General features: G+C 40.1%; 1 protein-coding gene across 10 annotated transcripts in view; it reads right to left on the minus strand.

Annotated features, from left to right (window-relative positions):
• The window catches only part of TRIM9 (tripartite motif containing 9), a 121,002-nt gene that overhangs the window by 18,274 nt on the left and 74,883 nt on the right, over nucleotides 1-27,845 (minus strand). For 8 of the 10 annotated variants that reach the window (XR_001880982.1, XR_001880980.1, XR_001880981.1 and 5 more), the window contains exons 4-7: nucleotides 17,096-17,206; nucleotides 15,793-15,946; nucleotides 7,395-7,552; nucleotides 4,813-4,951 (exon numbers count right to left, since the gene is read on the minus strand). Coding sequence is in view for 7 of the 10 variants with exons in the window: in XM_017849531.1 (XP_017705020.1) it covers nucleotides 4,813-4,951; nucleotides 7,395-7,552; nucleotides 15,793-15,946; nucleotides 17,096-17,206 (562 nt within the window). In the remaining 3 variants the exon portion in view is untranslated. The remainder of the gene's footprint in view (nucleotides 1-4,812; nucleotides 4,952-7,394; nucleotides 7,553-15,792; nucleotides 15,947-17,095; nucleotides 17,207-27,845) is intronic. The other 2 variants (XM_017849528.1, XM_017849533.1) reach the window with 1 other exon arrangement.

Raw genomic sequence — 27,845 nt, forward strand, 5'->3', positions numbered from 1 at the left:
CTGCAAAGACATGAAAATGGGCACAGGACCTGATAAAGAGCTTGGATATGATGCTAGAAATGAAGGCCACTCCCGCATCTTCTTAAAGCTGGAATGCTACTCTTTTCAACAAAACTTTTTTTTTTTTTTTTTGAGATGGAGTTTCACTTTTGTTGCCCAGGCTGGAGTGGAATGGTGTGATCTTGGCTCACCACAACCTCTGCCTCCCAGGTTCAAGCGATTCTCCTGCCTCAGCCTCCCAAGTAGCTGGGATTATAGGCGCCCACCACCACACCCAGCTAATTTTGTATTTTTAGTAGAGATGGGGTTTCTCCATGTTGGTCAGGCTGGTCTCGAACTCCTCACGTCAGGAGATCCGCCCAACATGACTGCAAGTAGTAAAGTCCTGCTTCTAGCTGGGATTTCTGGATGAGCACTTGAGGCAGCTACACAGTGCTGCTTCATTTTGACAAGGTGTTTTCAGTCACCTTGCACACAGACTTTGGATAGTTTTCCCTCTCTTTCTTTCCATTTGGATGAGTGCAAATAGCACTTTTCTAATGTTAGCATCACAGCAGACTGTGCTGAGCACTGGGGGCTTACAGTCCTGGATCTAACATATTATTATATTTAATCTCTCAGCAGCTCAGTTTCCCATAAGTAGAGAAAGATGACAATAATAATACCTTCCTCATAAAGATAGTACTAAGAATAATGGGCCATCTAAAAATGTTCACATCCGAATCTCCAGAACCTGTGAATATGTTATTATCCATGGCAAAGGGGACACTGCAGAGGTGATTACACTAAGGATCTTGAGATGGAGGGATTATACTGGATTATCCAGGTGGGCCCAAGGTAATCACAAGAGTCCTTATCAAAGGCAGGTAGGGGCTACATGGTGGCTCATGCCTGTCATCCCAGTACTTCGGGAGGCCAAGGGAGGAGGATCACTTGAGGCCAGGAGTTTGAGACCAACCCGGGCAACACAGCAAGACCCCACATCTACAGAAAATTTTAAAAATTAGCCAGACTTGGTGGCACATGCCTGTAGTCCTAACTACTCAGGAGGCTGAGATGGGAAGATCCCTTGAGCCCAGGTGTAGGAGGCTGTAGTGAGCTATGATTGTGCCACTGCACTGCAGACTGGGTGACAGAGTGTGAACTTGTCTCAAAAAAAAAGGAAGGTATAAAGGTCAGAAAGAGATTGGAAGATGCTACATGTCTGGCTTTGTAGCCACAAAGTCTATCTAAATAGACTAAATAGATAGACTTTGTCCTACAAAGTCAGATGTCTAGCCCCTACCTAAATAGACTTTGTAGGCAGAATCTATTTAGATAGGAAGAGGGAAACTAGAGAAAAATAAACAGAAAATGTTCTATCCTGTTCTCAACCCTGTATGATTTTTTTAAACAGGAGTACAGCTTGTCTCACACATAGCATAAACCTCAGAACTCTGTGTATTAAGATGGTCTTGTTGTATAATGTTTTCAACAGATGCTCTTTTGCAGATGGTTTCGAAGACTGTGGCACAGCCATGATGGCTATTAGATGAATTAATTTAAAGATATACATGGCCAAGTTTTGGGGCTTGAGGGCCTTATTTTAAAATTTCATTAAAATTCTTAATTGCTTACAGTTATATTTCATCTTAAATCAGTGTAATTTGGTTTAGATATGCAACTTGCATTTTTTCCATGGGTGTCTTTGATACATCTCCAGGAACTTTGCTTTCAGAGAACTAACCACAGTTGAACTCATATAATAATACATTCTCCTTTCCTTTTCTCTCTCTCTCTCTCTCTTTTTTTTAAGATGGGGTCTCACTATGTTGCCCAGGCTAGATTCAAACTCCTGGGCTCACAGGATTCTCCCGTCTCAACCTCCCAAGTATCTGGGATTACAGGCATGAGCTATGGCACCTGACTCCTTTCCTTTTCTCTTAATAGTACGTTCTTTAAAATTTCCATGGAATTTAATTTTTATTGTTTTCCTAATTCTCCTATAAAAGTTTTATCTTCCTGCTAATCCTTTTTCCCTTTTTTTTTTTTTTTTGGTGTTTATCACAATGTGTAAGAATGGAACTATTTATACATTTATTTCTCTAAGGCTTGTCTCTTTTTCTAGCTTGTAAACTCCGGGACAGCAGGGATAACATCTGTTCAACACTCTATACCCACAGCCTAGTGCACAGTGGTCACTTATCAAGCACTGCCCAATAAATAGACAGATAAATTTGCTTTTGAAGAAAAAAACCAATCAGAATTTATGGTAATGTAGACATTTGACCTCCCCAGCATAATGTTGCCTTTAGATCCGTAGATTTTGTGAAAGCTCACAGAGTACAGAGTATAAATGATGAGCAATTTAAACCTCAGACTAAATGCATGTGATTACAAGTCAGACTTGTTACTGCATATGAGATTTTACCCTTCTGTGATACAGAATTTTTGTTTTGAAGTTTGAAAAGGGATTAACTCTTGCTAAGAAGAAGGTGACAGATTTTGTTACACTAGAAAGCCAGAATGCACCACCCCACCACCCCCAATAGCAGCAAAGAAAAAAATAATCTCTAAAGCAAACCTTTCTGGAAACTGTAGGAAATAAGATTAATAAAGTATAAGTGCAGTGAATGTACCAAAACTTTGTTAATAGCATTTTCTCACTGATTTCTAAAAGCAAACGAAAAGAGATAATTATTTAATCCTATAGGCTTTCTCTATTGTTACAGATCGATCAAATCTTTTCTTTTTTTTAAATAAGCTATTCACTATATTTTTTCTTGCTTTCTAAATCTTGTCTCACTGGATGTATTAGAATGAGGGAGAAACAAATAGAACAAACCAAAGTTATGGAGAAAGTATGTGTGTGAACTTTATTTCATTATGAGAAAATTACTTCTGTGCAGTAACAGAGAATACTGATATCTATATGATGATAGGCTTTTCTTTGTATTCAGATACATACCTTATATTTGTACACAATATATAAAATTCATGGAGGAAATTAATTTCTACAGTACAGTTTCTTTGTTGGAAGAGAACTTGTTCCGTTTGTTTCATCTAGAAAATGACCCCCAGTTCTGTGACTGTGGTACCAAGGATCGCAGTTCCAATCCTGTAATTTATTAAATTAGACACCATAATCTTATGAACATTAAGATAAACTGAGGCGCTACATCCTCCTGCAGGATGAAACGAGAGACATAAGTGCTCAGGCTGTTATGCTAATAACTGATTTTTAGCAGAATAGTATGATTCCCATGATGTATTATGAATAGAAATAGTTTTCCCGTAGATCTGATAACACATATTAGCAACATTGCTACAAATTTCTCTCTGCTCTGCAGGCATGCACTTCACTCTTCAATCAAACCAACTTGTACACACATGGGAAATGAGGCCATCACCAGCAAGGGCCTTCTGCATTGCATCCAGGAAAGACTCTTGGAGGGCTTTAGCAGTTAGCATGGTATTTTGAGAAAAGAGGCAACTGCTCTCAAACTGATAGGTCTTCCCTGAGAGAAGTTGCTAAAATGATAATTCTAGGGGAAGCTGTAGCTGCCACATCACTGTACTCCAAACAGGAACAGGTCATGTGGGCATTTTCCCTCAGCATATCCTTCTCTTGGAATAGCATCATTCAGACTGACAACTGCTCCCCAAAGCACTGTTTTCATGGCTAGGGGCCTTTCATCCTTGCTGTGGGATTCGAAATTGTGCTTGTTTTTAACCATGTGAAGCATTTTAGGGTGACTGGCACATGTTGAGGTTTGTGGGAAGTGGGAAAAAACACCACCATAGTTTTTTATCTAACATCTTGAACTTGAACAAAATCAACATAATTAGTTCTGCAGAGGGAAGTTATGGAGAATCCTGGTGAGGTGGGGGGTGACTTCTTTGATTAAAATGACACCCCAAAGTGCCAGAATGCTTTGGCACCAGCCACAAATACCTCTTTGTAGGTTTCATTTCATGTGTCTTGCTTACTCTTAACATGAAAATGTTAAAAGCCTCAGAGGTTGTATCTGGTCATCAAATTCAAGCCTCTCATCTGAGACACATTACATGTCTCTGATGACCAAAATATTTACAGTATAGCTAAGAAGCAAAAGTTCTCTAGAGATGAACTTTGTGCAGTGGCTCTAGGCAGCCTAGCCAAGACTGGAGGGGCTCTGGCAAAGATGAAAATGGCGGGTAATGCAAAGTTGCTGGTCTCTTCCTGTTTGGTGCCACAGGAAGTCTCAAATCCTAGTGCTGACGGCCTCAGTTTTGGGTATGAAACGGAGGCGGTCTAATTGGGTAAGCCAGGAGCGGCCAACAGACTCTCTCTGAACAGCTCTAGCACCCCACACCCATTTGAAACACATTCAGTCATACAAATCCACAGCTGGAAAGAACCTAGGTCCCACCCTCAGAACAAGCAAGTACTACAGAGTAATCTAGAATAATCTGGGCAAAACTGGCACATGATGTGTATCGGTGGAGAATGGGAGCCTGCTCTAGAGCCTAGATACATTCGTCTTACACACGGGGGGCACATTCAGGCCTTCATTTTTCAGCTTCTTCAACTGCAGCTTAGTTAGAGTGTTATCAAAGGAAGCCGCCGGCCCAAGCCATTTGAACTGCCGATGTGGAATCTTTGGTTTGATCACATCCACATACCATAGGCTCTCTAAAGGCAGGAGAGGAACAGCGGCTCTGTGCAGAATGCAGAGCAAGTCATGGAAACACTGCAGGAATGTGGGCAGTGGTGGGGTTACCTCCGGGCTTGCCAGCCACTTTAGATGCCACGCAGTTCTCGCTCTGAGGGATACTGCTGAAGGGCCTTACCCTCAGACGTTTGGAGGACCAGGGTCTTGCTGTACGGGCTGACTCCTGTTTTGTTGAAGGCCTTGACCCGAGCGTTGTATGTGCTGTTGAAGTGAAGACCATCCACAGTGCACATCGTCTCCTTCCCCACATACACCTCCTGAGAGTCAGCAAAGAACAGGACAGCACTTAGCCTGCACCCTTTGGAGGGGCGAAGGAGGCAGTGTCGCTCAGTGGTCAGGAACAAGACCCCTGGTGTCATTCTAATCTGGATTTGAATCCTGTGAGATATTGGGCCATTTAATTTATCTTTTTAGCCTCAGTTTCCTAATCTGTAAAATGAGATAATAATATCCACCTTATGAGGTTGGTGTGAGGATTACTTAATGTTGTATATGCAGATTAGCATCATGCCTTCTATTTAGCATGGGCCAGGCAGCTAAAGAATGGTAGTTATTAGCAGCTTGGGCTTAAAAAAAAATAAAACTGAGAGTTTATAGTTCAGATTACACTTATTAACTTGGCATTGATACAGTATATGACCCCTACTGAGCTCCTTATCCATCAGTATGGTTTGTAAAAAACATGTTTGAAACCATGAAAACAGGAAGGTGGTCTCTACCCTATGTTTAGAACTCCTCTGATGACTTCAGAACTGTCACAAAGATTACACTCCAAGCCACAGGGGGACAGATTTTCATCACAGTACAGAGGGAAGGGGGAGGAAACAGGGAAAGGAGGAAGAATGACATTTCAAAGGCTTAAAATAAATCCTAGCATAATGTGTCTTTAGCATAGGTTAGGCATTTGCCTCCCTCTTCAGCTGTACACACTGCAAAATTATGCTGATGTAATGAATAAAAATAATTTGCATTCAAAGCACAGCCTTAAAATGACAACTCTCTGGTAGGATACTAAGAAGACCGGGGTCTTGGATCGCCCATCAATTCATTACTCCTGCTGGAATAACAAAAATCAGAATATGATGCCCTCTCATTCAGTGCATCTCAAACTTTACGTGCATAAGAATCACCTGAGGATCTTGTAAAAATGCAGTTGCTGATCCAGTAGGTGTCTGGGGTGGGGTCTGGGATTTTGCATTTTTAACAAGTTCCCAGGTGAAACCAATGCTGCTGGGGGAGGACTGCACTTCTAGTGAGGAAAAAGTCAAGACAAAATAAGAGAATTAATTTATTTAAAGAATTGGGAAAACCAGGAGAGTTACTTTCCCAGGAGAAAAAAAAAAGATAATAAATGGCAAAGAAACGCCCTGAAAATGACACAGGAACTGAAAAGGCAAAGTCAGGAATGAGAAACTGACAAATAGACAGGATTTTACACACATACAACACACACTGCAAAAGACATGAAATGGAACCTGAGGCCCTTATCTTGGAAAGAAAGAAATTAGATTTTATCATGCCAATAAATCAACATATATGTAAATAAGGCTTCTCTATCAAAAGAGAAAACCTTTGTCCTTGAGAATTGTAGAAGACATGGTCCCTGCTCTCAAGTACTTAAACCTAGTGGGGATCAAAAACACATCCAGGAAAAGGGGGCCTTGAGAGGCTTTGCTCTTGAAAGCTAGTGGCCATTGGTGACCAGAAGAAAGCCTCATCCTCACGGGCCTGAGGTTTTTTTAGATAGGGGTCTCCCCTTCTTCAGTGCAGGAACTGGCCTCAGTCCCCAGAAGGGCTGCTCCCTTGGGAAGCTCCAAGCATCAGAACTTCCAGGGAAGACGAGGGTGGAGAGGATGGAAAGTAGGGTGGCAGGGAAAGGATGCATGAGAATGAAGCTCTGTATGAGAGAGAAGCAGACACATGCCAACAGGTGGTGGCACATGAATCATCAACCTGGAGGTACCACAGCCGTGTCTTACCAGGAGGCCATTCTGTCCTGCCTTCAGAGGGCAGCATGAGCTTCTCAATGGGGATAGGGCTCCCTTGCCTTGGGAAGGTAGCAATCTTCTGGTACCAGTTCTATCTGGTGAAAGGCCCAGAATAAAACTATAGAACTGGGGAAACCTTTGCTAGAAAGGCTTCTTAGAATAGAGAAGCTGTAACAGGAGATCATGTCAATTAAGAGGAATGCCAATCAAAGACATTAGAAGCTGTGGATTGTAGAAATAAACCTTGGACAGTGGTTAATTATATTATTAGCAATAAGCAATGATGATAATAATAATAGCTAATAATGCACGCTTGCCATGTTCTAGGCAGCCTGCTAGGAATTTTGTATGAATTATCTAATGGACTCTTAGCAACAAGGCATGAGATTCACGCTATTGTTATCATCCCTCTTGTTAATAAATGAGGACCTGAAGACTCAAAGCGGTGATAATTAGGCATTGTCCACATAGCTAGCGTGGAGGAGACCAACTTGAATGCAGGCAGTCTGACTCCAGTACTGCATGTCCTGTCTCTTAAGAAGGGTAGGGCAGTTTCAGGGACTGCTCCATCCACCTTCATGGTAGAGGGAGAAAGCAGGCTTCAGGTATGGCCTGTCCCCGGGAGAGACGGGGAAGCCTGAGACTCCCTGGCAGGTCCTCTGACAGAGTCACTGGTTTGGGTTAACAAGTACGTAGTGGGCTCTCTACTGACCCGGAACTGACCACCGTTGCCATCATCCAGCTCCAGAATGTATCCATCGGCGGGCACCGTGGACAGGGGTGGCTGTTTCCAGGACAATGTAGCGCTGTTGTTGTGGGTACAGCATTCCTCCAGCTGTAGGATAGGGGTTGCTGGGACTGGAGAGGAAGCTAAACAGAAATTAGTGTAACTGGCTTCTGTTAAGCTGCAGATATTCCAGTATCTTAGAATGACAAACATCCCCCTGATAAACACATGGTTAGAAGTAGCCAGCCTGGCTACAAGGGAGCTGAACAGGATCCTTCACAGAGTCCCCAGGAGTCAGACTGGCTCCTGATTTGCGGTTAGGCCATTTCCTAAGCGCACAGTGGCCCTTCCCACCTTCATTGTGGCTGTTGGAGGGGAGACAGGCCGATTCACAGAACTGCTCTGTTCTCATCCCCTTGAGCACTGAAGACATTATCGCTAAAGGAAATGTTTACATGGAGGCTGGGTTTCCAGTCCAACTCACTAAAGCCTATTTAACTCATAATGTGCCTGAAGCTGTGCTAATTATTTTATCATAAAACTTATTCTGAGATTTAAACCCAAGTTAATAAACCAGAGACTGCCTATTCTGAGAAATAGCTCTGAAACCACTACATTTCCAATATTCTATCATTTTTTTAAAACCAGTGATTCTACTCTAGGTCTTGTGCACAAAAGTAGCTACAACAGTGGATTTTTGAAAATTTGGTTCCCAGAGAGATCACAGTGATCTCTCCATTTCAAAACTTCTGAGGAACCTGACGTCATTATCTCAAGGTAGCTATACCTCAAAAACAGCACGAGGTCAAGTCGACTCATTTGCAGGTATAGTACGCCCACTGTGGGCCTGGTATGTGGACTAGGGGCCTGGGGCATGACGAGGAGTCTCAAGATGCCTTTGCAGCTGCGTGAGAGTCTGTTACGAGTCATAACAGCCCCCTCCACATTTTATACTGTGACTCTTTTCTAGTACTTAAAACCGCAAATTAGTTGAGCCTTCAGACACACATAGAAATATTAGTTACTGAATAATCCCAGTTCTTCATATATAAACTTAATATATGCAGTTGGGAACCATGGTTTATTTTTATTTTTATTTATTTTATTTTATTTTTTTATTTATTTTGAGACAGAGTCTTGCTCTATTGCCCAGGCTGGAGGACAGTGGCGAGATCTCAGCTCACTGTAAGCTCCGCCTCCTGGGTTCACACCATTCTCCTGTCTCAGCCTCCTGGGTAGCTGGGACTACAGGTGCCCGCCACCATGCCTGGCAAATGTTGTGTGTGTGTGTGTGTGTGTGTGTGTGTGTGTGTATTTTTAGTAGAGATAGGGTTTCACCGTGTTAGCCAGGATGGTCTCAATCTCCTGACCTCGTGATCCACCCACCTCAGCCTCCCAAAGTGCTGGGATTACAGGCGTGAGCCACTGCGCCTGGCCGGGAGCCATGTTTTTACTAACTGTTTAAAATTATTTTTCAGCACCAAAACATTGATTTATTATTGTTATTATGTTAGCACTTTAATAACAGGAGAGAACAGCTTGGACCATATCCAGGGACATTTAGATGAACAAATGTTCATCATGGAACACCTGGTATGCTGTATCAAAATTGGACTCTGTGTCTTGTGCACTGAATTAAATCTATGTCTTGTCAGTCATCCCAACCAAAACAGTGTTTAATTTTACAGCAGTTTAGAAAACAGGTTCTATGGTAGATAACCTAGAAAACAAAAGCAGCGACTGTAACATATGAAATGCAAAGGTGAAGCCGATCAGTTGTCTTATACTTAAGAAAAGACTGTAGGCATTACAATAAAATCATGTCTGAGCTACTAAATTAAACATAGCTAAATCAAAATTCGTGCCTGTTAAAACTGCAGGCAATGGTTTAGGAGAAGAAATCATGTTTTAAGTTTCAATGGCACAGGATTTGGGTGAAATCTCATCAAAGAGCTACAGCTACTGCAGGCTCAGAAGCCCCAGAAATCCAGATTTGGAGGAAAGGAAGTAAATTCATTGTCTTGCTCACTAAATAAACTACAGGACTGGTTGGAAAGAGATGGACACAGAAGATGTAACTCCTTTTAATGAGAGTATCTAAATATAAATAGGCATCACCCAGGAGTTGTAACTACAGGATTAATTTTAGGTCATTTTAACTACTAGGGACTTTCCTTTTTATTTAAAATTTGTTTCCTTTATTAAAACGCATTTTTAACATATTTACTATGGAAGAAAATATAACAGGTTTAGGGAAACCATTCTTCAAAGGGCTTATGGAGACATGAATGATTCCCCCTGGGGGGTATTTATTCTTGACTGTCCTTATTAGTTAGTGCCCACCATGAAACAATTCCTTATGCTCTTATTTCATTAGCTCCATATTAGTCTTTCTTTTTCCCTTTGTTCATGTTTCAGGCAAGTCTACATTTCATCAATTACACAAATCAAAGAATAAGATCACAGATGGTTTCAACTTAAATCATGCAAATGCTTACAACGTCTCTGATAAGAAACTCAAATGTACCTGTGTAGCCATAGGTATAATTAAAAGAGTAACTGAAATACATGATGTCATGTGTAATTAAAACATCAGAACTTAATTTATAAGTCCTTGGTGGATACAGTTCAAAAGACCAAAAGGATATAAAAAAAGGCTAGACTCAATAATCTTCAGATCTTCATATTGTCCCAGATTTAGACAAATTATCAAATGGACAAAAAGGCAAAGGGAGTGGAGAGGAAAAAAAAAAAAACACACAGAACTAACCCAGAGATATTTGCATCTGTCTAAATTTATTCCTCCATGTGCTGAGAATTAGTTTTCCCTTTTCCTTATTTACCCCCAGTGATGCGGTACATAAAAGGTAAATGTGCTAAAATTACAGCCTCATTAGCAGAGACTCAGGCTGACATTCTAGAAAAATATATTTTATAGTGGGTGTTATGTTATCCTATTTAACTTCATTAGGCACAAAATAAATGGTCTACTAGAAATCCAAAGTACTTTCCAATTAATCTATCTTTTATGATTCGGAAAAGGATAGCATTACAGTTTCTGCACTAAAATCTAAGGAAGAGCATTGTATTTTACTGAAACTCCTGTTATTGGGGCTTTCCTAGCTATCTTGATTTTTACACTTTCATGATCATTCTGGGGCAGCTGTTGTTCTTTCCTTAAGAATGAATTTCTCCTGTCCTGATCAGGGTTCTAGCATTTATCCTTCTTTTAGTCTGTAAACTCAAGCTTTAGGCTAAAAATTCTCCTCTTAAAATACAAGGGGGCAGCTATTCTTACTAACTTCTTTGAAGAGGTCTGGCAGAGCTGTGGTTCAAAATTAAATTTTCCAGCATCATCTTCTTATACCAATGTTTTCAAATGTCTTCCCTTTTTAAGGCCACTCTATTTCAAATTCTATCTCACGTTTTGTTTAATTTTTTTTCACGAATCCTTCAGATTGTGAACACTCAAAACCATCCAGAATTCCTCTGTGAAAGTACACAGGAGTGTGGTGGGGAGAAGTGAGAAGAGAAGCTGGGCTCCCGACCTCAACAGGGAACACTAATCATCAGGGATGCTTTCAAGCACTTTACTGAATGCTAGAGAGTGTGGTGAGAGGTTTACAGGTATTCACTCATTTAATTTTCACAACAATCCTATAAAGAAGATATTGCTACTATCTTTATTGTGCAGCTGAGGAAATGGAAGCACAGTAAGGTTTTATAGCTAGTAAGTGGCAGGACTGGCACCTGAAACCAAGCAGTCTGGCTCTGGAGGCTGTGTGCTTAGCACTGCATCATACTGCCCCTCTCCAGTCTGGTGTCTAGAAATAGTGTACTGGAGGAAAGTCTCCACGTCTAATTCCCAAAGTTTCTTTCTGTTTCCTATAATGTGAACAATAAAGATTCCCCAAATAAAGATTCTACCTTCACAACTATGGTGGTTGAGAATGCAATTTTACTGCGTTATCTTCTCTGAAGGCTCATTTATAGACTGTCATTCCCCTTTACGTGGCTGAACAATACAAATGGCATCTGAGAAAAGTTAGACTTTAGAACAAATACAAGCTGTTTCTGGAAAGCTATTATCGGTACACTGTTAAAGATAACCCTGAACGCATGTTTTGAGTCCATGCATTTCAGGCTATCAACATGAACAGATTACCTGCAAGCATGTCTGCTCCTTCCTTTCCTGCTAACCCTCTGGCAGCTTTCCCCCTATGATTTATAGGAGACTCTATTCAGATCACACTGTCCTTGCCCATGACCTTGGTGCATACTCAGGGCTTATATTCAACTTGTGTCAATAAAAATAAATACACCCGGCCGGGCGCGGTGGCTCAAGCCTGTAATCCCAGCACTTTGTGAGGCCGAGACGGGTGGATCACGAGGTCAGAAGATCGAGACCATCCTGGCTAACACGGTGAAACCCCGTCTCTACTAAAAAATACAAAAAACTAGCCGGGCGTGGTGGTGGGCGCCTGTAGTCCCAGCTGCTCGGGAGGCTGAGGCAGGAGAATGGCGTGAACCCGGGAGGCGGAGCTTGCAGTGAGCCGAGATCCGGCCACTGCACTCCAGGCTGGGCGACAGAGCGAGACTCCGTCTCAAAAAATAAATAAATAAATAAATAAATAAATAAATAAATAAACACACCCTTAAGTGAGTAGAGACACTTAAAGGGATTAACAGCCAGTGGTCTATGTGCTAAAAAGGCTTGGTGAACTGTTAGGCCATTGTTTCATCCTGGTTCAGAATGAACAAACTGGCATTTCATTTCAGTACCATGACTCATGAATTTTGGTATTCTTTGTGTACTTAGACAATTTTGGGTTAATATTTATTGGGGGAGGAAGTAGGTATCTGAAATCTATTCTCAACCAAACAGTAAAGCCCTTGGCTGACTAGGAAGAGACTTAAAATTTCCTTCCTATAACCTGGAAAAGAGCTGATTATACAACCTTAGAATTAAGTGGAAAATGTTTTTTAAATTATTCTCTAATAAAAATAGAAGACAAAGCTTAATATGTTGTTTTCTATAAAAGAAAAGTCTAAAAGATCAAACACCACTTCCAGTATTCTGGAAAGAGGGTAAGATGATTTTCTAATCAAAACAAAACCAGAAAATGTGCCATTACAATTTAGGGATATTTGAAAAAAGGTACCAAATAGATCTCCATTGCTTGAGGGTGGTGTGGAATCAGATTGGGCCAGTTAAATCCTTAGCTAACAAGAGAGTAAAACTTTAGATAGTGCATTCTTGCTGAATAGCAGCTGGTCTGAGTGTAAATATGTAAAAGCCAACTGTAAACCTACTTTCTTTGGTATCAGCAACAACAATGGCAACAACAATGGCATCTATGACGAGCTTTTGAAACCAGAGATGTTTGATAAAATTCTGAGTCAAGAAGTAAACAGATATTTTAGTTATCATTTTGAGTCAGATCTTTAAATGCATACTTTAAGTGAATTTGAAAATATTTTAACTTCCTCCTGTAATCAACTTAGCACAATTAGAAAATACATATTGAATTACACGTATTGTTAGTTTCACAAAGGACAGATTAACACGACTCCAAATGCTACGGTCTTTGAGGTGCAGTTTCTTGACATATTTTTTACTGACAAGTTGTGAAAGTGCAGTTTATTACACTGACTAAGAATATCTTTAAAAAATGAAAAGATTAACACCACAACAGGAAGAGTTGTGTATATATTAACAGATATTACAGAGGCCAATAGAAGTCTGAACTCCAGCCAATCAAGTTCTATTGTGTCATGACCTTTAGCTTTTTCTTTCCATCACAAGCATCTGACAGATGAAAATTATTCAGCTTCTAAAGAAGACTAGGCTCTCACTGAATTCATTAAACTCAATGAGCACAAAGCAAAGCATATAAATTAACCAGGCAGAGTGATAATAATCAGAAGTAAATTAAATTACACAAAGTGTTAAAAAGAAAATGAAAATGGAAGACTATAATCCAGAATTATACCAAATGGCCTGTTAGGTTAACTTCATGAATCATTGTTCTGGTTGTTGTGTGGTTTCAGATGGATTTGTGCTGGGAGGGTGTTCCACGTTTTGGCCCTGAGAGTACTTGGTATTCTCTGCTGTGTGTGCAGACTTGAACAGACTGGACAAACAGCCTTGTCCCTCTTACTTTTGTGTGCAGTCCTAAGTGGCCAAGTGACAGTGCTTTAGAAATGTGGTCTGTGATGCAGAGAGCATGAACTCGCAGTTCCCATACCCAGTGAAGGGCCTGTTCACTCCAGCCCAATCTTTACCATCCTGCCAACTGGCCTGGACTCCACCGTGGGCAGATGGACATGACTCAGGAGGGCAATGAATGGGGGAGGAGAGAGTTTTGACAGCTGATTAAAGCATTTCAAAGCCCTGAGGCTTTTACCCTCTAACTGCCCCCTCCTCCTGCCCCCTCACCAAGGCTAATTGGGTTAGCTCATTTTTTCCTCTACCACCAAAAGTCTTTCTATTGCTCTTTTGTGACATATTTTTTCCTCCAAGCTACTTGTGACATACCTTTCAGTGATTTTTATCTCACTGAAAGAATTGAGAACAGAGAGAGGCTGATTCAGGGGGATTTATCTGGGGCTCTATATTTTATTAAGGACGGGTTTATTTTACAGGCTACCACATTGGTATTAAAAATATTTTTTTTAAACAGCAAGAAAGAATTGCTGCAACAAAAATGTAGATTTGTTAATATTAAGAGATGAATTCACTTATTCCTTGAAGAAGCTGCTCAGTGTGGCACCAGCTTTACAGCACAAACTAGCAGTTGTAGGAGCTGGTTCTCTACCCATACTCCCCTGACTTTGAATCCTGGCCTTGCCACTCACCAGCTGTGTGAGCTCAGACAGGTAACCCAGTCTTCCTGTGCCCCAGTTTCTTCAACTGTCTACTAGGGTTACGAGAATAAAATGAGCTATACGTAAAACACTTCGGAGAATGTCTGGTTTGGTTAGCACTCAATAAATGTTAAACATTTTTCTTACTGTAACAAAGCATACTTATTTCCAATCTATGCACTACTTCAAAAATTTACGAAGGCATCTTCCCAAAGCAATACATATTAAACCCCAAAAAAGGAGAAAGTTCAAAATAAAAGAGAGCAAAAATCCATTAAAAGGCTGAGAGACGTACACGTACCAAGTACAGGAACACATTTAACTGCCTGATGTGGACCCTAAGTAGACAGCCCTAAAACTTACTGATTTATATAATCTCTCTTTGATAAAAGGATGCAGGTATATTTTTCTTAAGAAATAGAACTTTTAAAGCACTGAATGCTAAGAGTCATTTACTATGTGGATGCTTAAATCAGGAGTTGCAAAGAGCAAATCAATTTCAATTTAAAAAATCAGCAAATGACAAAACTATAGAGATGGAGAAAAGATTAGGAGTTTCCAGAGATTAGAGGTGGTGGAGGGGAGGGGTATGACTTTCAAGGTGTGACAGGAGGGAGATCTTCGTGGTGATGAAACAGTTCTGTATCCCGATGCAGTGGTGATTATATGAATCTGTACATAGGATAAGATGGCATAGAACTATACACACACACTTTTCAGTGTCAACTTCCTGGCTTTGATATTATATTATAGCTACAAGATGTAACCATCAACGGAAGCTGGGTAGAGGGTGAATAAAATCTCTTACTATTTTGTAACTTCTTGTGTATTTCAAAACAAAAGTTAAAAGATATTTTTTAAATGGGTATTACTTACACTGCCATAAAATGCTGTTGCATGGTTGGCTTGATTTGTTATTTTCTTTGAAAGAGTTGTTTACCTTAAAATATTTTCAGCCCCCACCCAAAATCTCAAAGAGATCTTGCCATATCCCTTAATCATATAATCTAATTTTAAAGTTTATATCAAATTTCCATTTTCCTTCCAGGCTTGCATTTTTCTGCCAGTATTGGCAGGCTAACTGTGATCCTCTCAAATTCCCACTGATCCATGCTCAACCATTTGCTTACTATCTCATCCATGTGGAAGCAGTCACTTCAATTCTGGACTCCTCTGATTTATATCAATATTTCTGGATTCCTTTCTGTACCAAGATTTTATTTATGTATCGTGATGATCTCTTTCTCTCTCTGCCTTCCTCTTTTCATGTCAGCTGTTCTCTGGTGCTGAACACTTGAAATCGCTAAGACTCTCAAAGAGGCAAGCATTGAATTGATCTGAATTTATCCAGCTTGCTGAAAGGTAGGTCACACATTTATAAAGAGACATTTTCATTACATAAGTTAGGAGCCACTCCAGATTCTTGTAACATTAGCCAAAGGGGTACTGACCCTGCTTCAAGCACCAGCATCCACTCAGGATGTTGCTCTCTGATTTGGGGGATGCAAGGACATACCTTTCACCTGCACGAAGTCGAGCTGGTGGATGGATTGCAGCAGAGGGCTGTTGTCCAGACTCAAGTCAAAGTCCGTGGTCATCCTTGGAGTGAGTGTGCCTTTACCCCACTGATCCTCAGTCAGGTGCACTCTCCTTATGAGGGCGTCAGAAATCTAATCAGATAAAAAAGACCACAGCCTAAGAAATACACCACCACACTCGAAACACAACACTGCCCCTTGGCTCTCCAGGAGCGTTACTCCCAAAATGCCTTGAGAACTCATACCCTGACTGCTTCAGTGCAGTTGGTGAGGAACACCCCATTAGGACTAGGGTGACTCATAATTTATCAAGCAAATCTGAATACTTTTGTGAGTCAGGGGGCACTATAAGAAATTAGAAGGTGTTAACTGATTTAATAGACAAATCTGAATATATGATCATGCTATTTATGGTAGATTTACTAAATGCCAACAATTTTAAAGGATGATATGTTGGAAACTAGTTAATTTCTATTAGAATCAGTAGCTCAACCCTTCTAATTTAAAGTGTGAGTATCCTATCAAGACTTGGAAATGAATTTCATAAAATAGTTTAGTGAGGGTGCAGATAGAATTTCTCACAATTTAAGCACATCATCTTCATGTGATTATCACTGTATTCTTTGGTAGAAAGCTCTTTCATTTCTTATATTCAATCTCTCTCTGTCACTCTTGGCCAGTTTAGTAGAGTATGACTTGGAAGAGATCTACATGTTCCTTAACAAAACGTTGCTTATCATTGGGATCAAACCTTCAGTAAAATCCAGCTTACACCATAGCATCTCACTAAAACAATTAACACTGAAGAATGAGAAATCTCTGCATTTGAGAAATCATTGACTTTCTGACCAGTAGAAGGTGTCAAGAAGGTAGACATCTTACAAACTTAGACACTTAGACATCTGACAAAACCGTCCAAGAGATACTAATGAATAAGGACCGAATTCTTGGGCAAGGCAATAACTCCACTTTAAAAGAACTTACAGATAATTATGTTTTCATGACTAAACACAAGAATAAAAAGAAGCAAAAAAGAAAAAAAAAAAAAAAAAGAAAAAAAAGCCCATGCACCTTTCAAACTTGTAGTACATGGTAGCAGTGACTTCTGGGAAGTCAGTGGAGTTGATTTAGCAGGCACTTCCATGTACACTGCAGTGTGAAGGTAGGTTCTGTTACTGAGAGACCCAGGCCCAGCCAGGCTGTTGGAAGTCTGACTTAAGCTTCCTAGACTATGTCCTATGGGACATTTAGAATCTGAAGCAGAAACTAGTTAACTCTTACCTGCAAAAAGCCACTAGGATCATTTTCCTTAATCACCTCCAAGCAGTACTCCATGAGACCTGTGGTCTGGCGCAATTTCACTGTGCAGTGAGAGATCTGATCTCGAACCACCTAGGATTAAAAAGACAACAGAGCAGTCCAAGATGGCAGAGGGTAGAAGAGAAGCAAACTGGACCATTGGAAAGCTTCTTCAAACCAGAATCCATTCCATCCTGGAATGGAACTAAATTTATGAGAATATTTTCTGGGAATGTCTGCTGTGGATAAGGACTCTGGAAGACAGATGGGATAAGATTCTCAAAGGAAATTGGTAACAGGACCCATCAGAAGGGAAGGCAGGTAGATTTTGGAACCCTAGATCTGGTGACCTTGGTGCATCAACGAACACCTTCCAAAGGTCCCCCTGCCCTGCGCTTTTCTGTAAAGTTGACTCTCCCGTGCGGTTTGCTGGGGGTCTGTGGAGGAGATATAGGTCCCCAAGATGTGGCTGCAGCTGTGCTTGGTGACACTGTCCACCTTCAGTGCCCTCTACGTTACTTTTAAAGAGCAGACATCACCATCTGAACCCAATTCCTTTCCCTTCCTGCCCCTCCACACAGCTAATTGTTCGGCATCTTTTTCCCTGCGTGGTTGGTGTGGGGACCTGGAGGGCCAAGGTGGAGCTTGGGAGAGATAATGAGCTAATGACAAGCTGGAGAAAGAAGACGGATGTATAATTAAGTTTTAAGAATAACCCACTGAAACCACTGCCTCTTTCAGAGAGCAATTGTAAAGGCTGCTCATTTGCCAAGCTGAGTCTGCTTTAACCTAAATAGGCATCTTTCTGAGCAAGCGGTTTCTGCTTCTAAGAAGCTGTCTGTGCTTAGCGATGAATGCATGACATTCCTTGAAAAGTTTTTTTCTTCAGAGGCATTTGTCATATGTGTCCGCTGCTCAGTAACCCAAATCTTGAATGCCTATATGGTTTTTTTTATTTCCAAAGAAGGGGTCCTGCCATGTTGCCCAAGCTGGTCTTGAATTCCCGGGCTCAAACAATCCTCCTACCTTAGCCTCCAAGTAGCTGGGACTACACTGCACCTATCTTTGAATGGTTGTCGAAGTGTAAAATTGAAGAAGGGTTTTCCAGGAGCCATAATTACTCACATCCTCAATATTTAAACTACTTTGCAAAAGCCTAAAAAATATCTAGTATTTTGGATTGTATGGATAATAGCCAAAAGAGAATCTAATAATAATTATTTTAAATGTTTCTTGTTCCTTCTTTTCATTTTGGTTATAAATTTATTTTCCATTAAAGATTATTTCATCCACTTTCCAAAACAAACAGGAAATAGATGAGAAAAGCAAATACTCTTATCATTCTAATGTAAATTTTAAAGTACTTTGACATTTCTTTTAGTTTTCTCTGGAATCAGACTTATCGTTGCAGTCATTGTATATGACAATTTTACCTTCCCTTTCCCCAATTTAATACTGTAACACAGGCATTTTCATGTTGCCACCATCAATGGTTACAAAATATCCCATTGAATGGATGATCTTAATTTGCTTAATCATTCCTGTTCTCTTATTATTGGACATTTAATTTCTATCTAATATTTTGACAACTCATTCATTCATTATTTCTGATTTTTTTGTTCCTAATGTTTTACCATGGCAAAATATACACAGCATGACATTTTCCACTGTAACCACTTTCAAGTATGTAATTCTGTGGCATTAAGTACTTTCACACTATTGTGGAACTATCACCAACATCCATCTCCAGAACTTTTTCATCTTCCCAAATTGAAACTCTGAACCCATTAAGCAACATCCCCATTTCCCGTTCCTCCCAGCCCCTGGCAACCACCATTCTACTTCCTTTCTCTATGAATTTCACTATGCTAAGAACCCCTTACATAAGTGCAATCATATAATATTTGTCCTTTTATGACTGGCTTATTTCACTTAGCATGATGTCTTTGAGATTCAACCATGTTGTAGCATGTGTCAAAATTTTCATCTTAAGAGCAAATAGCACTTCGATGTATGTATACCATATTTTCTTTATCCATTCACCCATTGATGAACACTTTTGGCTACTGTGAATAAAGTTATTATAAACATGAGTGTACAAATATCTTTGTAAATCTCTGCTTTCACTTCTTTGTGGTATTATACCCCAAGGTGGAGTTGCTGGATCGTGTGGTAATGCTATGTTTAAGTTTTTGAGGAATCACCATACTGTTTTCCATGGCAGCTGTACCATTTTACATTCCCACAGCAATGCACAAGGATTTTAATTCTCCACATCCTCACCCACCTTTATTATTTTCTGATTTTTTAAAAATACAGCCACTGTAAATGTGTAAAGTGGTATCTCATTGTGGTTTCGATTTGCATTTCCCTAATGACTGGTGATGCTGAGCATCTTTTCATATATTTATTGGCCATTTGTGTAGCCTCGCTGCTAATCAGGTCTTTGTACATTTTTAAAATTGGGTGTTGTTGTTGTTGAGTTGTAGGAGTTCTTTATATATTCTGGATATCAATCTCTTATCAGATATATGATTTTCAAATATTTCTTACTGTTGTGTGGGTTGCCTTTCCACTGCTTATGTCCTGTGAGACATAAATATTTCCAACTTACTTATATTTTGTTTCCTTTGCTTTTGGTGTCGTATCTGAGAAATCATTGCCAATTCCAGTGTCCCAAAGGTTTCCCCCTGTGTTTTCTCCCAAGAGTTTATAGTTTTAGGTTTTGTATTTAGTTCTTTGATCTATTATGAAGTAATTTTTGGATATGGAGTTAAGTAATGTCTAACTTCATTTTTTTTTTTTTTTTTGCATGTGGATATCCAATTTTCCCCACACCACTTATTAAAACACTGCCTTTTCCCATTGGCACCCTTGTGAAAAATTATTTGAGCCAGTATGTAAGAGTTTATTTCTGGATTCTATTCTATTATAGTGGGTCTATATATGTGTCTTTAGCCAGCATCCACTATTTTGATCATTGCAGCTTTATAATAAGTTTTGAAGTTAGGAAATGTAAGAACTTCAAGTTTGTCCTTTTTCAAGATTGTTTTGGCTATTCACATCGCCCAATTTTCTGATAGATGATTTGTTACTGCTTTTAACTTTTAATAATAATTAAAAAGGAAAATAAAATGTAGGATTTAAAATCTATTGTCACTGGTGAAAGGAACCAACTTTGATGGAAAGATTATTTTTGTGAGTTTTGGGGGGATCAAATTTAAAATTCACTAGTTGATTTATTTTCTTCTGACATCCAGTATGCCTGACAACCACCACCACCATGGTCTGGGCTCAATAAATACAAATTATTTTATTTTTTTATTCAGAAAATAACAGGAAGATTAGGCTTCCATTACTTGGGGAGGAAAACCCCACAAGTAAAACACTTAAAAATTAAAGAGAGGTGACCTACAGCTAATATGCTATTCCCCTCTGCTCTATGAGGCTGAACTAACTTGTTTCCAGGATGACATTTTTATATTTTGGTAGCCAGTGTATTGGTGCTGCTAGGTAGCAGACACCTCCACAGCCATCATTTCATTATCCAAATGACATCTGCCCTTGACTACTGCCCTGGAAGTCTGAATAACAAGGACAGATCGAATATGAGCACTATAACCCAGAGTCAGTCTGCTTTTGAGATAAAATAGACTGAATGGTTGTGTTTCCTTTCCAGAGGATTCAGTTCAATGATGTTTTAATGTACTGAAATACATTACTCAGTCCTTATAAAATTCCATGTTTGCTTCTATAAATTTCCGTATCAAGTATGGTTTATTGGGTGCTGAAGGAGCTATCTCAGTGTTGGGGCTCTCTGCTGACTCTTAAGAAGCTTAATTGTTACACTGCCAAAGAGCCGGGGAGTTTCAGCAGGGGTTTGCCCTTGGCTCCTGCATTCTATGACTCAAGCTCCTTGGAAGGACTCAATATTCTTGAGTTCCTGGCTCTCAACCTCTCACTCTTGCTACAGTTGATTTTGGTCCACCTTTTTACATTTTAATCAACCATTCACAATGATCACAATAGCCTGTGATAAAATCACTGCTAAAAATTGAACTATGGGGTTCCCAAAGAAGCATTTTGGGTGCCCTGTAATTAACTTAGAGTTTCTGAATTAATTTAGCAAGATTTCCCACATTATAGAAATCAGCCAGATTATCTTAAATCAGATCTTTTAAGAGTATAAATACTTTCTCTCTAGCTGTCTTTATCAACTCTCTTACTTGCTACCTTCTTCAACCTGCGTTATTCATATCACATTTTGTGATCATTTATTTCTACATTGAGTTTTTCATAGAAAATGATTCCTGGAAGCCAGGCCACCTCACTGTTGTCTTTGAATGACACATTTCTGTGCTTTGGCTCTGACGTGCCAGCGAACCCCTTGGCATCATGTGTGCAGCGGGCTGGATTCAAGAGGTCCTTTTCTCAGGGACAGAGCAAGTTGCAGAAATGACACAAATAGGGCCTGGGAGAACAGTTTTCCTGTTTTCATCTGCACTAAAGCCTAAACCAGCTCCCAAAGGACAGTGAATTAATCTGTAGTCCACAGTTTCAGAGAAGGCTTTTAAAATTTTATCAGCAGAGCCACCATCTGTTCTGGATGGCAAATGCCTATTGATCATTTGAACATTTTTATTTTGTTAAGTGGCAAATTTATAAGGTCATTTCTTGGGTCAGGATATGACACTGATACTTATTTGTTAAAGGAGAGTCTGAAGGACTGTTGTGTCCCTTTGAATTCTCAGACATTGTCAGTAGCACAGAGCAACCCAGGAGAGAGTATACGACAAGTTTTGTCCTGCCTGTCCACAATTACATTCCCATCACTAACAGACCAATCTCCTTCTTCCAGGCAGTTCATGTGACACAACCAGAAGCAAGACCTGAGGTTAATTAAGGGGAATTTCATTCTTAATCCAACCATAACCTTCCTCCACCTCCATATACCTCTCCATTTTACATGTGGTTCTTTTAACATTTTTCTTTATTTATCCTTTTTAAATAAATGCTTTTTTCTTTCATTTCTTTTCTTTCTTTCTTTTTTCTTTTCTTTTCTTTTTTTTTTTTGAGATAGGGTCTCACTCTGTCACCCAGGCTGGAGTGCAGTGGCACACTCACAGTATACCACAGCCTCAACCTCCTGGGCTCAAGTGATCCTCCCACCTCAGTCTCCCTAGTAGCTGGGACTACAGGCACATACCATCACACCTGGCTAATGTGTATATTTTTGGTAGATATGGGGTTTTGCCATGTCGTCCAGGCTGCTCTTGGGCTCAAGTGATCCTCTCGCCTTGGCCCCCCAAAGTGTTGGGATTACAGGCGTGAGCCACCGCACCTGGCCAATGCTTTTTCCTATAGTACTCTCTCTCATCATAGGTTTTGTTGGGATATCACGAATGAACTACAGCCTAAGTAAACACTAACATTCTTTCTCTATTTCAAAAAGTTCTTTCCTAAATATAAGCTATGCCTTCCCATTATAGTTTAAAACAATTTCCCCTAAGCATAAGGTAATCCTTTAATCCTTTTTGTTTAAGGTCCGGTACAGTTGTCTTCTCAGTATCTGTGGGGGATTGATTCCACGATTCCCTGAGGATGCCAAAATCCACAGATGCTCAAGTCCCCGATATAAAATGGCATAGTATCGGCATATAACCTATGCACATCCTTCTCTACACTTTAAATCATCTCTAGATTATTTGTAATACCTAATACAATGTAAATATGTATTATATTGTATTGTTTAGGGCAGGGGTCCCCGATCCCCGGGCCGTGGACTGGCACTGGTCTGTGGCCTGTTAGGAACTGGGCTGCACAGCAGGAGGTGAGTGGCGGGCCACCTCCTTTCAGATCAGCAGCGGCATTAGATTCTCATAGGAGCAGGAACCCTACTGTGAACTGTGCATGCAAGGGATCTAGGTTGCCCACTCCTTATGAGAATCTAATGCCTAATGATCTGAGGTGAAACAGTTTCATCTCAAACCATTCCCCCCGCCCCCCACCCCCTTGCAGCTCTCTCTCTAATAATATTAATAACAACATCATATTATTAATAACATTAATTAACACAATATTAATTATATTATTACTAATAACATAACATCAATGATACTATGCCATTTTATATCAGGGACTTGAGTATCTGTGGATTTTGGTATCTGCAGGGAATCGTGGAATCAATCCCCTACAGATACTGAGGAGACAATGGTACTCCATGGAAGACAATTGTCTTCCATGAAACTGGTCCCTAGTGCTGAAGAGGTTGGGAACCACTGGTTTAAGGAATAATAAGGAAAAGTGTGTACATGTTCAGGAGAGACTTTTGTTTTCAAATATTTTCAATCCATTGTTGGTTGAATTCATGGATGCAAAATTCATGGATATGGAGGGCTGACTGTACTTTTAAGATGCAAGCTTGAAGAGTTTGTTCTCCATGGGTCCTTTTGATCAGGAGGGAGTTTCTATGTGTCCTGTCATGTCCTAAAGCATGATGACCAACTGATGCTTTGAATTAACTGTGTGAATTAAAGGTGAAGTGCTTTGGCTATTAGATCTTTCCAGTAAAATAAAGAATTCTCCTGTTTTTTTCCAAGAGTAGAAGATTATCTACCATATCATTGTCACATTCACTAAAACTTACAGCATTTAACTTAAGAAAGAGCATCGTAAATTTCTCACATGCCACCACTCTCCCCCATAGTTTAAGGCAAATATTTTCCCCATTCTCTGGAAACCACCTTCTATACTAATGTTACTAATTTACCCACACTGGCAACTCATCATTTCAAAGGCAAGTCTGAGGCTTTGAGTTTTTAATCAAGAAAAGGATCATTTAGGCCTTTAAATAAAACACACACCTGTTTTTAGGAAGTCTTGAGGTTTTTAACAGTAAAGCTGTGAAATTTCTGTTCTAGAAGTGTGAATATCACCAATGCTTTATCAATAAACACGGAGTGGAATATGCAAAGTATGCTCTTAACGTATAGAATACTGTATCCCCGTACAGAGAAGTTAATGAAAGAAGAAATTCAAGACATTGGGAGAGAGAAGCTATTGGGCAGTCCCAACCACACAGGAGAACATTTACCACTGACGGCGGGTTGCAATAAGAGTGAAGCAGTATGATGTGTTGTAGGATGTGAAGTGTAGCAAGGTATAGTGGATTACTCCATCCTCCTCAAAGTATGAGTTAGGTGCCTTCTGGAGGTAAGAGGTGTCACCCGCATCTAGGTTGAGGCAAAGAGTACTAAGGAAGTTCTGAGACTGACTTTGATTGGCATTGCCAAAGTGAGTAGGGAGCTGTTCAGGGGTGTGACCCCTAACTGAGAGGAACTCCAGCTGTGTGTGGGGCTTCCTCGTGATTCCATGGGTAGCCTGGGCACCCTATCCCATACAGTCTCTCTTGTGATTTTTGCTCCTACATGGTGGGAAGCAGAAGACTGCAAAATAATGCCAAATGAAACTCTGAAAGGAATTCATCATTCATGATGGGCTTGTAATCAATCATAATTGTGGTTAAATAATTAGAATTGGTTTCTACAGACTTCTGCTGAGGGCAACTGAAGGCTTCAAGCTCTTCCAGTGTGCCTAATTTTTCCAAATGTCTTCATTGTAATGGAATAACTGAGTTATTTGCCATTAGTTTTACAGGGATTGAGGTAGTTCTTGGCTTGAATTAGTTCCTTTTTCTTTCTAGTAATGACTGTAGCCAGTCAAATGGCATATATTTTTAATTTTTTTGTGAGCTGGAATTGCCTGCCTGCCTGCCTTCCTTCCTTCCTTCTTTCCTTCTTTCTTTCCTTCCTTCCTTCCTCCCTCCCTCCCTCCCTCCCTTCCTTCCTTCCTTCCTCCCTCTCTCTTTCCCTCCCTCCCTTTTTTCTTTCCCTCTTTCTTTCCTTCCTCCCTCCCCCTTTCCTTCCTTTCCTTCCTTTTCCTTTCCTTTATTCCTTTCTCTCTCTCTCTCTTTCTTTCTTTGTCTCTTTCTCTCTTTCTTTCTTTCCTCTCTCTCATCTGAATCAAAGGATTATTTGCCTGTTATAAAACAATGACAAAATAGCTGCAGTAAGCAGTTCATATGCCAATAATATCCATAATGTAAATTTGTATTCTTAATATGCAATATAATTAATTTTTGGCAAACATAATGGGATCATAACAGGCAATACATGGTAAATAATAACAAAGATAATGGTGAAAATAATGATAATTATTCTAACAAAATGCAAAGGTTACACTAGGCCTCAAAATCAAGCATTCTACAGATAACTACAATTGGCACATGGAGGTCCTCAGTAAATATTAATATGAAGACTGTGTAACATGGTAAGCTTTATCATCAGCCCTCAGCATCCTTGCTGAATAATTTTGTTGGTATGTTAAATTTACCAACCACATATGGTAACTGGAAACTAGAATTTTTCCCCAGAATCATTTGGAATAACTGTAACATTTTTTTCTTTCAGAGGATCTTAGAGTTCAAAGGTAATCAAGAAAATACATATCGCCTCTTACTATTCAATGTGTGAATTCATTCTAAAATATTAGACAGCACACATTTAAGACAATTTCAGAGTTACGTCAAATTGTGAATGTTACATAAACAAAAATAATTTCTAGATATGTCTTTGGGCTTATCAAGAGAAAGTGGCATATGTAAAGTTTCTGAAGAAAGCACAGATCTCATTAATGGCACAATTTAGTTTAAGTGTTGTCATAAATCCCCTGCGAGGAGCACAGACAGGAAATTTAAGGCTTTCTTCAGCTACAGCAGACCTGGGAAGGATGTTAACACAATGGACAGACCAAGACAAAACACCCAGGGTCCAGTGTGCGCTGCTGACTGTTGGAATATTGCCCAAGTAGCTCCAAATAAGAGTTAGTAATATTTTTCTTGGAAGCTCGAAAACACTTCTTCCCTCAGTAGCTTTCTGACATTCGCGTTAGTTCACCACATTCGGAAAACAGATATTTGGTTCCCAGCATTTTATCAAACCACAGAGTAGGATTAACTATAATTTACATTTCAAACAGTTTTCCTCAAACATGTCCACATCTGCATATGTCTCAGAAGCTGCTTTGCTTTTTTTAGCTCTCCAAACTTTGTGAACTATTTTATACAATGATCAATTATGAATTCATGCCACTAAAGAATCTCCCAGGTTAACGGATAATAACACCAGTGTATGGGCTAATTCTAGACTATGAACTATGGTATCATAGAAAACAAGCCCCTGGAAACAATTCTTCAGTGTGTTGAATGAAACCATATTTCCAGTCATTCTCTCTCGATCACAACATAATAGTTAATATACATTAAAGATTGTGCTAAGTGCTTTGCAATGCCCTGTGAGGTACCACTTCTAGCCTTATTTTACAGACAGAGGAAATAAATTTTTGAGTCACAGACTTGCTCAAGGTGAGAAACCTAGTAAGTGAGAAAGTGTGTCCTCTCACCCCAGCCTCTATGACACAGAACATGGGCTCTTTACCACTCAGTTCCATCTTACTTCAGAACCAGAACTATTAAATCTGTTCAAGCAATCAGTGCTTTCAGAGAGGGACATGAGTAGATTATAAAGACTGTGTAAATACACACTCACTTTCCAGCATCCCTAGTTTTTTGGATTGCTCTAGGAGAGAGTTGCCAGAAAAATACACACACAACTCCTCTCTTTGTCAGCAAAAAGCAGGCCCTCAGAGAACTCAGCCAAAGGGAAGCGGAAGAACATAAGATTACCCCTGCAGGACAGTGAGTGACGGGTTAGCCAACAAAGATAGAAAGAAGTACTGTGCTTGGCAAGTGATGTCTATAAAAGGCCAGTCTTTTCTCACAAACCTGAGTAGCAACAAAAGTGACAAGAAAGGGAAAAGGCAGGGGGAGAGAAGGAGAGCGAGCGAGCCGTGGAGGCCTGTATCAGTGGTCATGACGGTGTGAGTGGCACTGGTGGCTGTTTTTGGAAGCAATGACAGATATAATCAGCTGAAAACAGCAGAGAAACAAATCACTCGTGACAGAAGACAGAACAGCTTTGCTGCTGTGGGGGACAGCCAGCCACCTGTCTCTGGTTTCTGCAGTCCTTTGAGGTCTGGGCAGGAAACTCCAGCCTGGGCAGGGTGGAATGAGGGCAGGCAGCTGCCTCTGCTCAGCCACCCCCAAATGCATCCGCATGCCCTGCCGGGGCAGCCCAGCCAGTACAGATGGACCATCAGAGGAGGGAAGAGGACATAGTCACACGATGTGGCATCCCAGCGATGCGTGAAAGCCATTCCTGGGCAATGACATCTACAGCCACAACACAGTCCTTAACTGATTTTCTCACAGTCCTGTTCTGCAGAGGCAGCACAGAGCAGGAGGGCAAGCGGGCTTCTCATGCCTTCTGCCATTCTTTGATAGGGATAAATGATGCATTCTCAATCATCAAAAAATTCCCCCTTCCCTCCAGATTGCTGCCTTTATGTCTCTCCCATATAGAAAAGCTGGAGTTGCCCTACCATCACCATGTGACTGTCGCAAACTGTTCACCATATTCTTTTAAAAAGTGCCGGGAAGTGTTTGCAATGTTTCAAAAAAGATATTTCCATTAAGAAAAAAGTTAAAATGTTATGGCTAGGTACTTAAATAGTTGGTCCACTATTTAGTGGGGCAAACTGTTCAGTTTCATTTGTGGTTTTATTTTATACAGTTCTATGTGATTCAAATGATATTTTGAGGACTGCTATAACAATA

This window comes from Rhinopithecus bieti, unplaced genomic scaffold (genome assembly GCF_001698545.2).
Source record: "Rhinopithecus bieti isolate Rb0 unplaced genomic scaffold, ASM169854v2 scaffold_29928, whole genome shotgun sequence".
In the NCBI taxonomy this organism is placed as follows: Eukaryota; Metazoa; Chordata; class Mammalia; order Primates; family Cercopithecidae; genus Rhinopithecus; species Rhinopithecus bieti.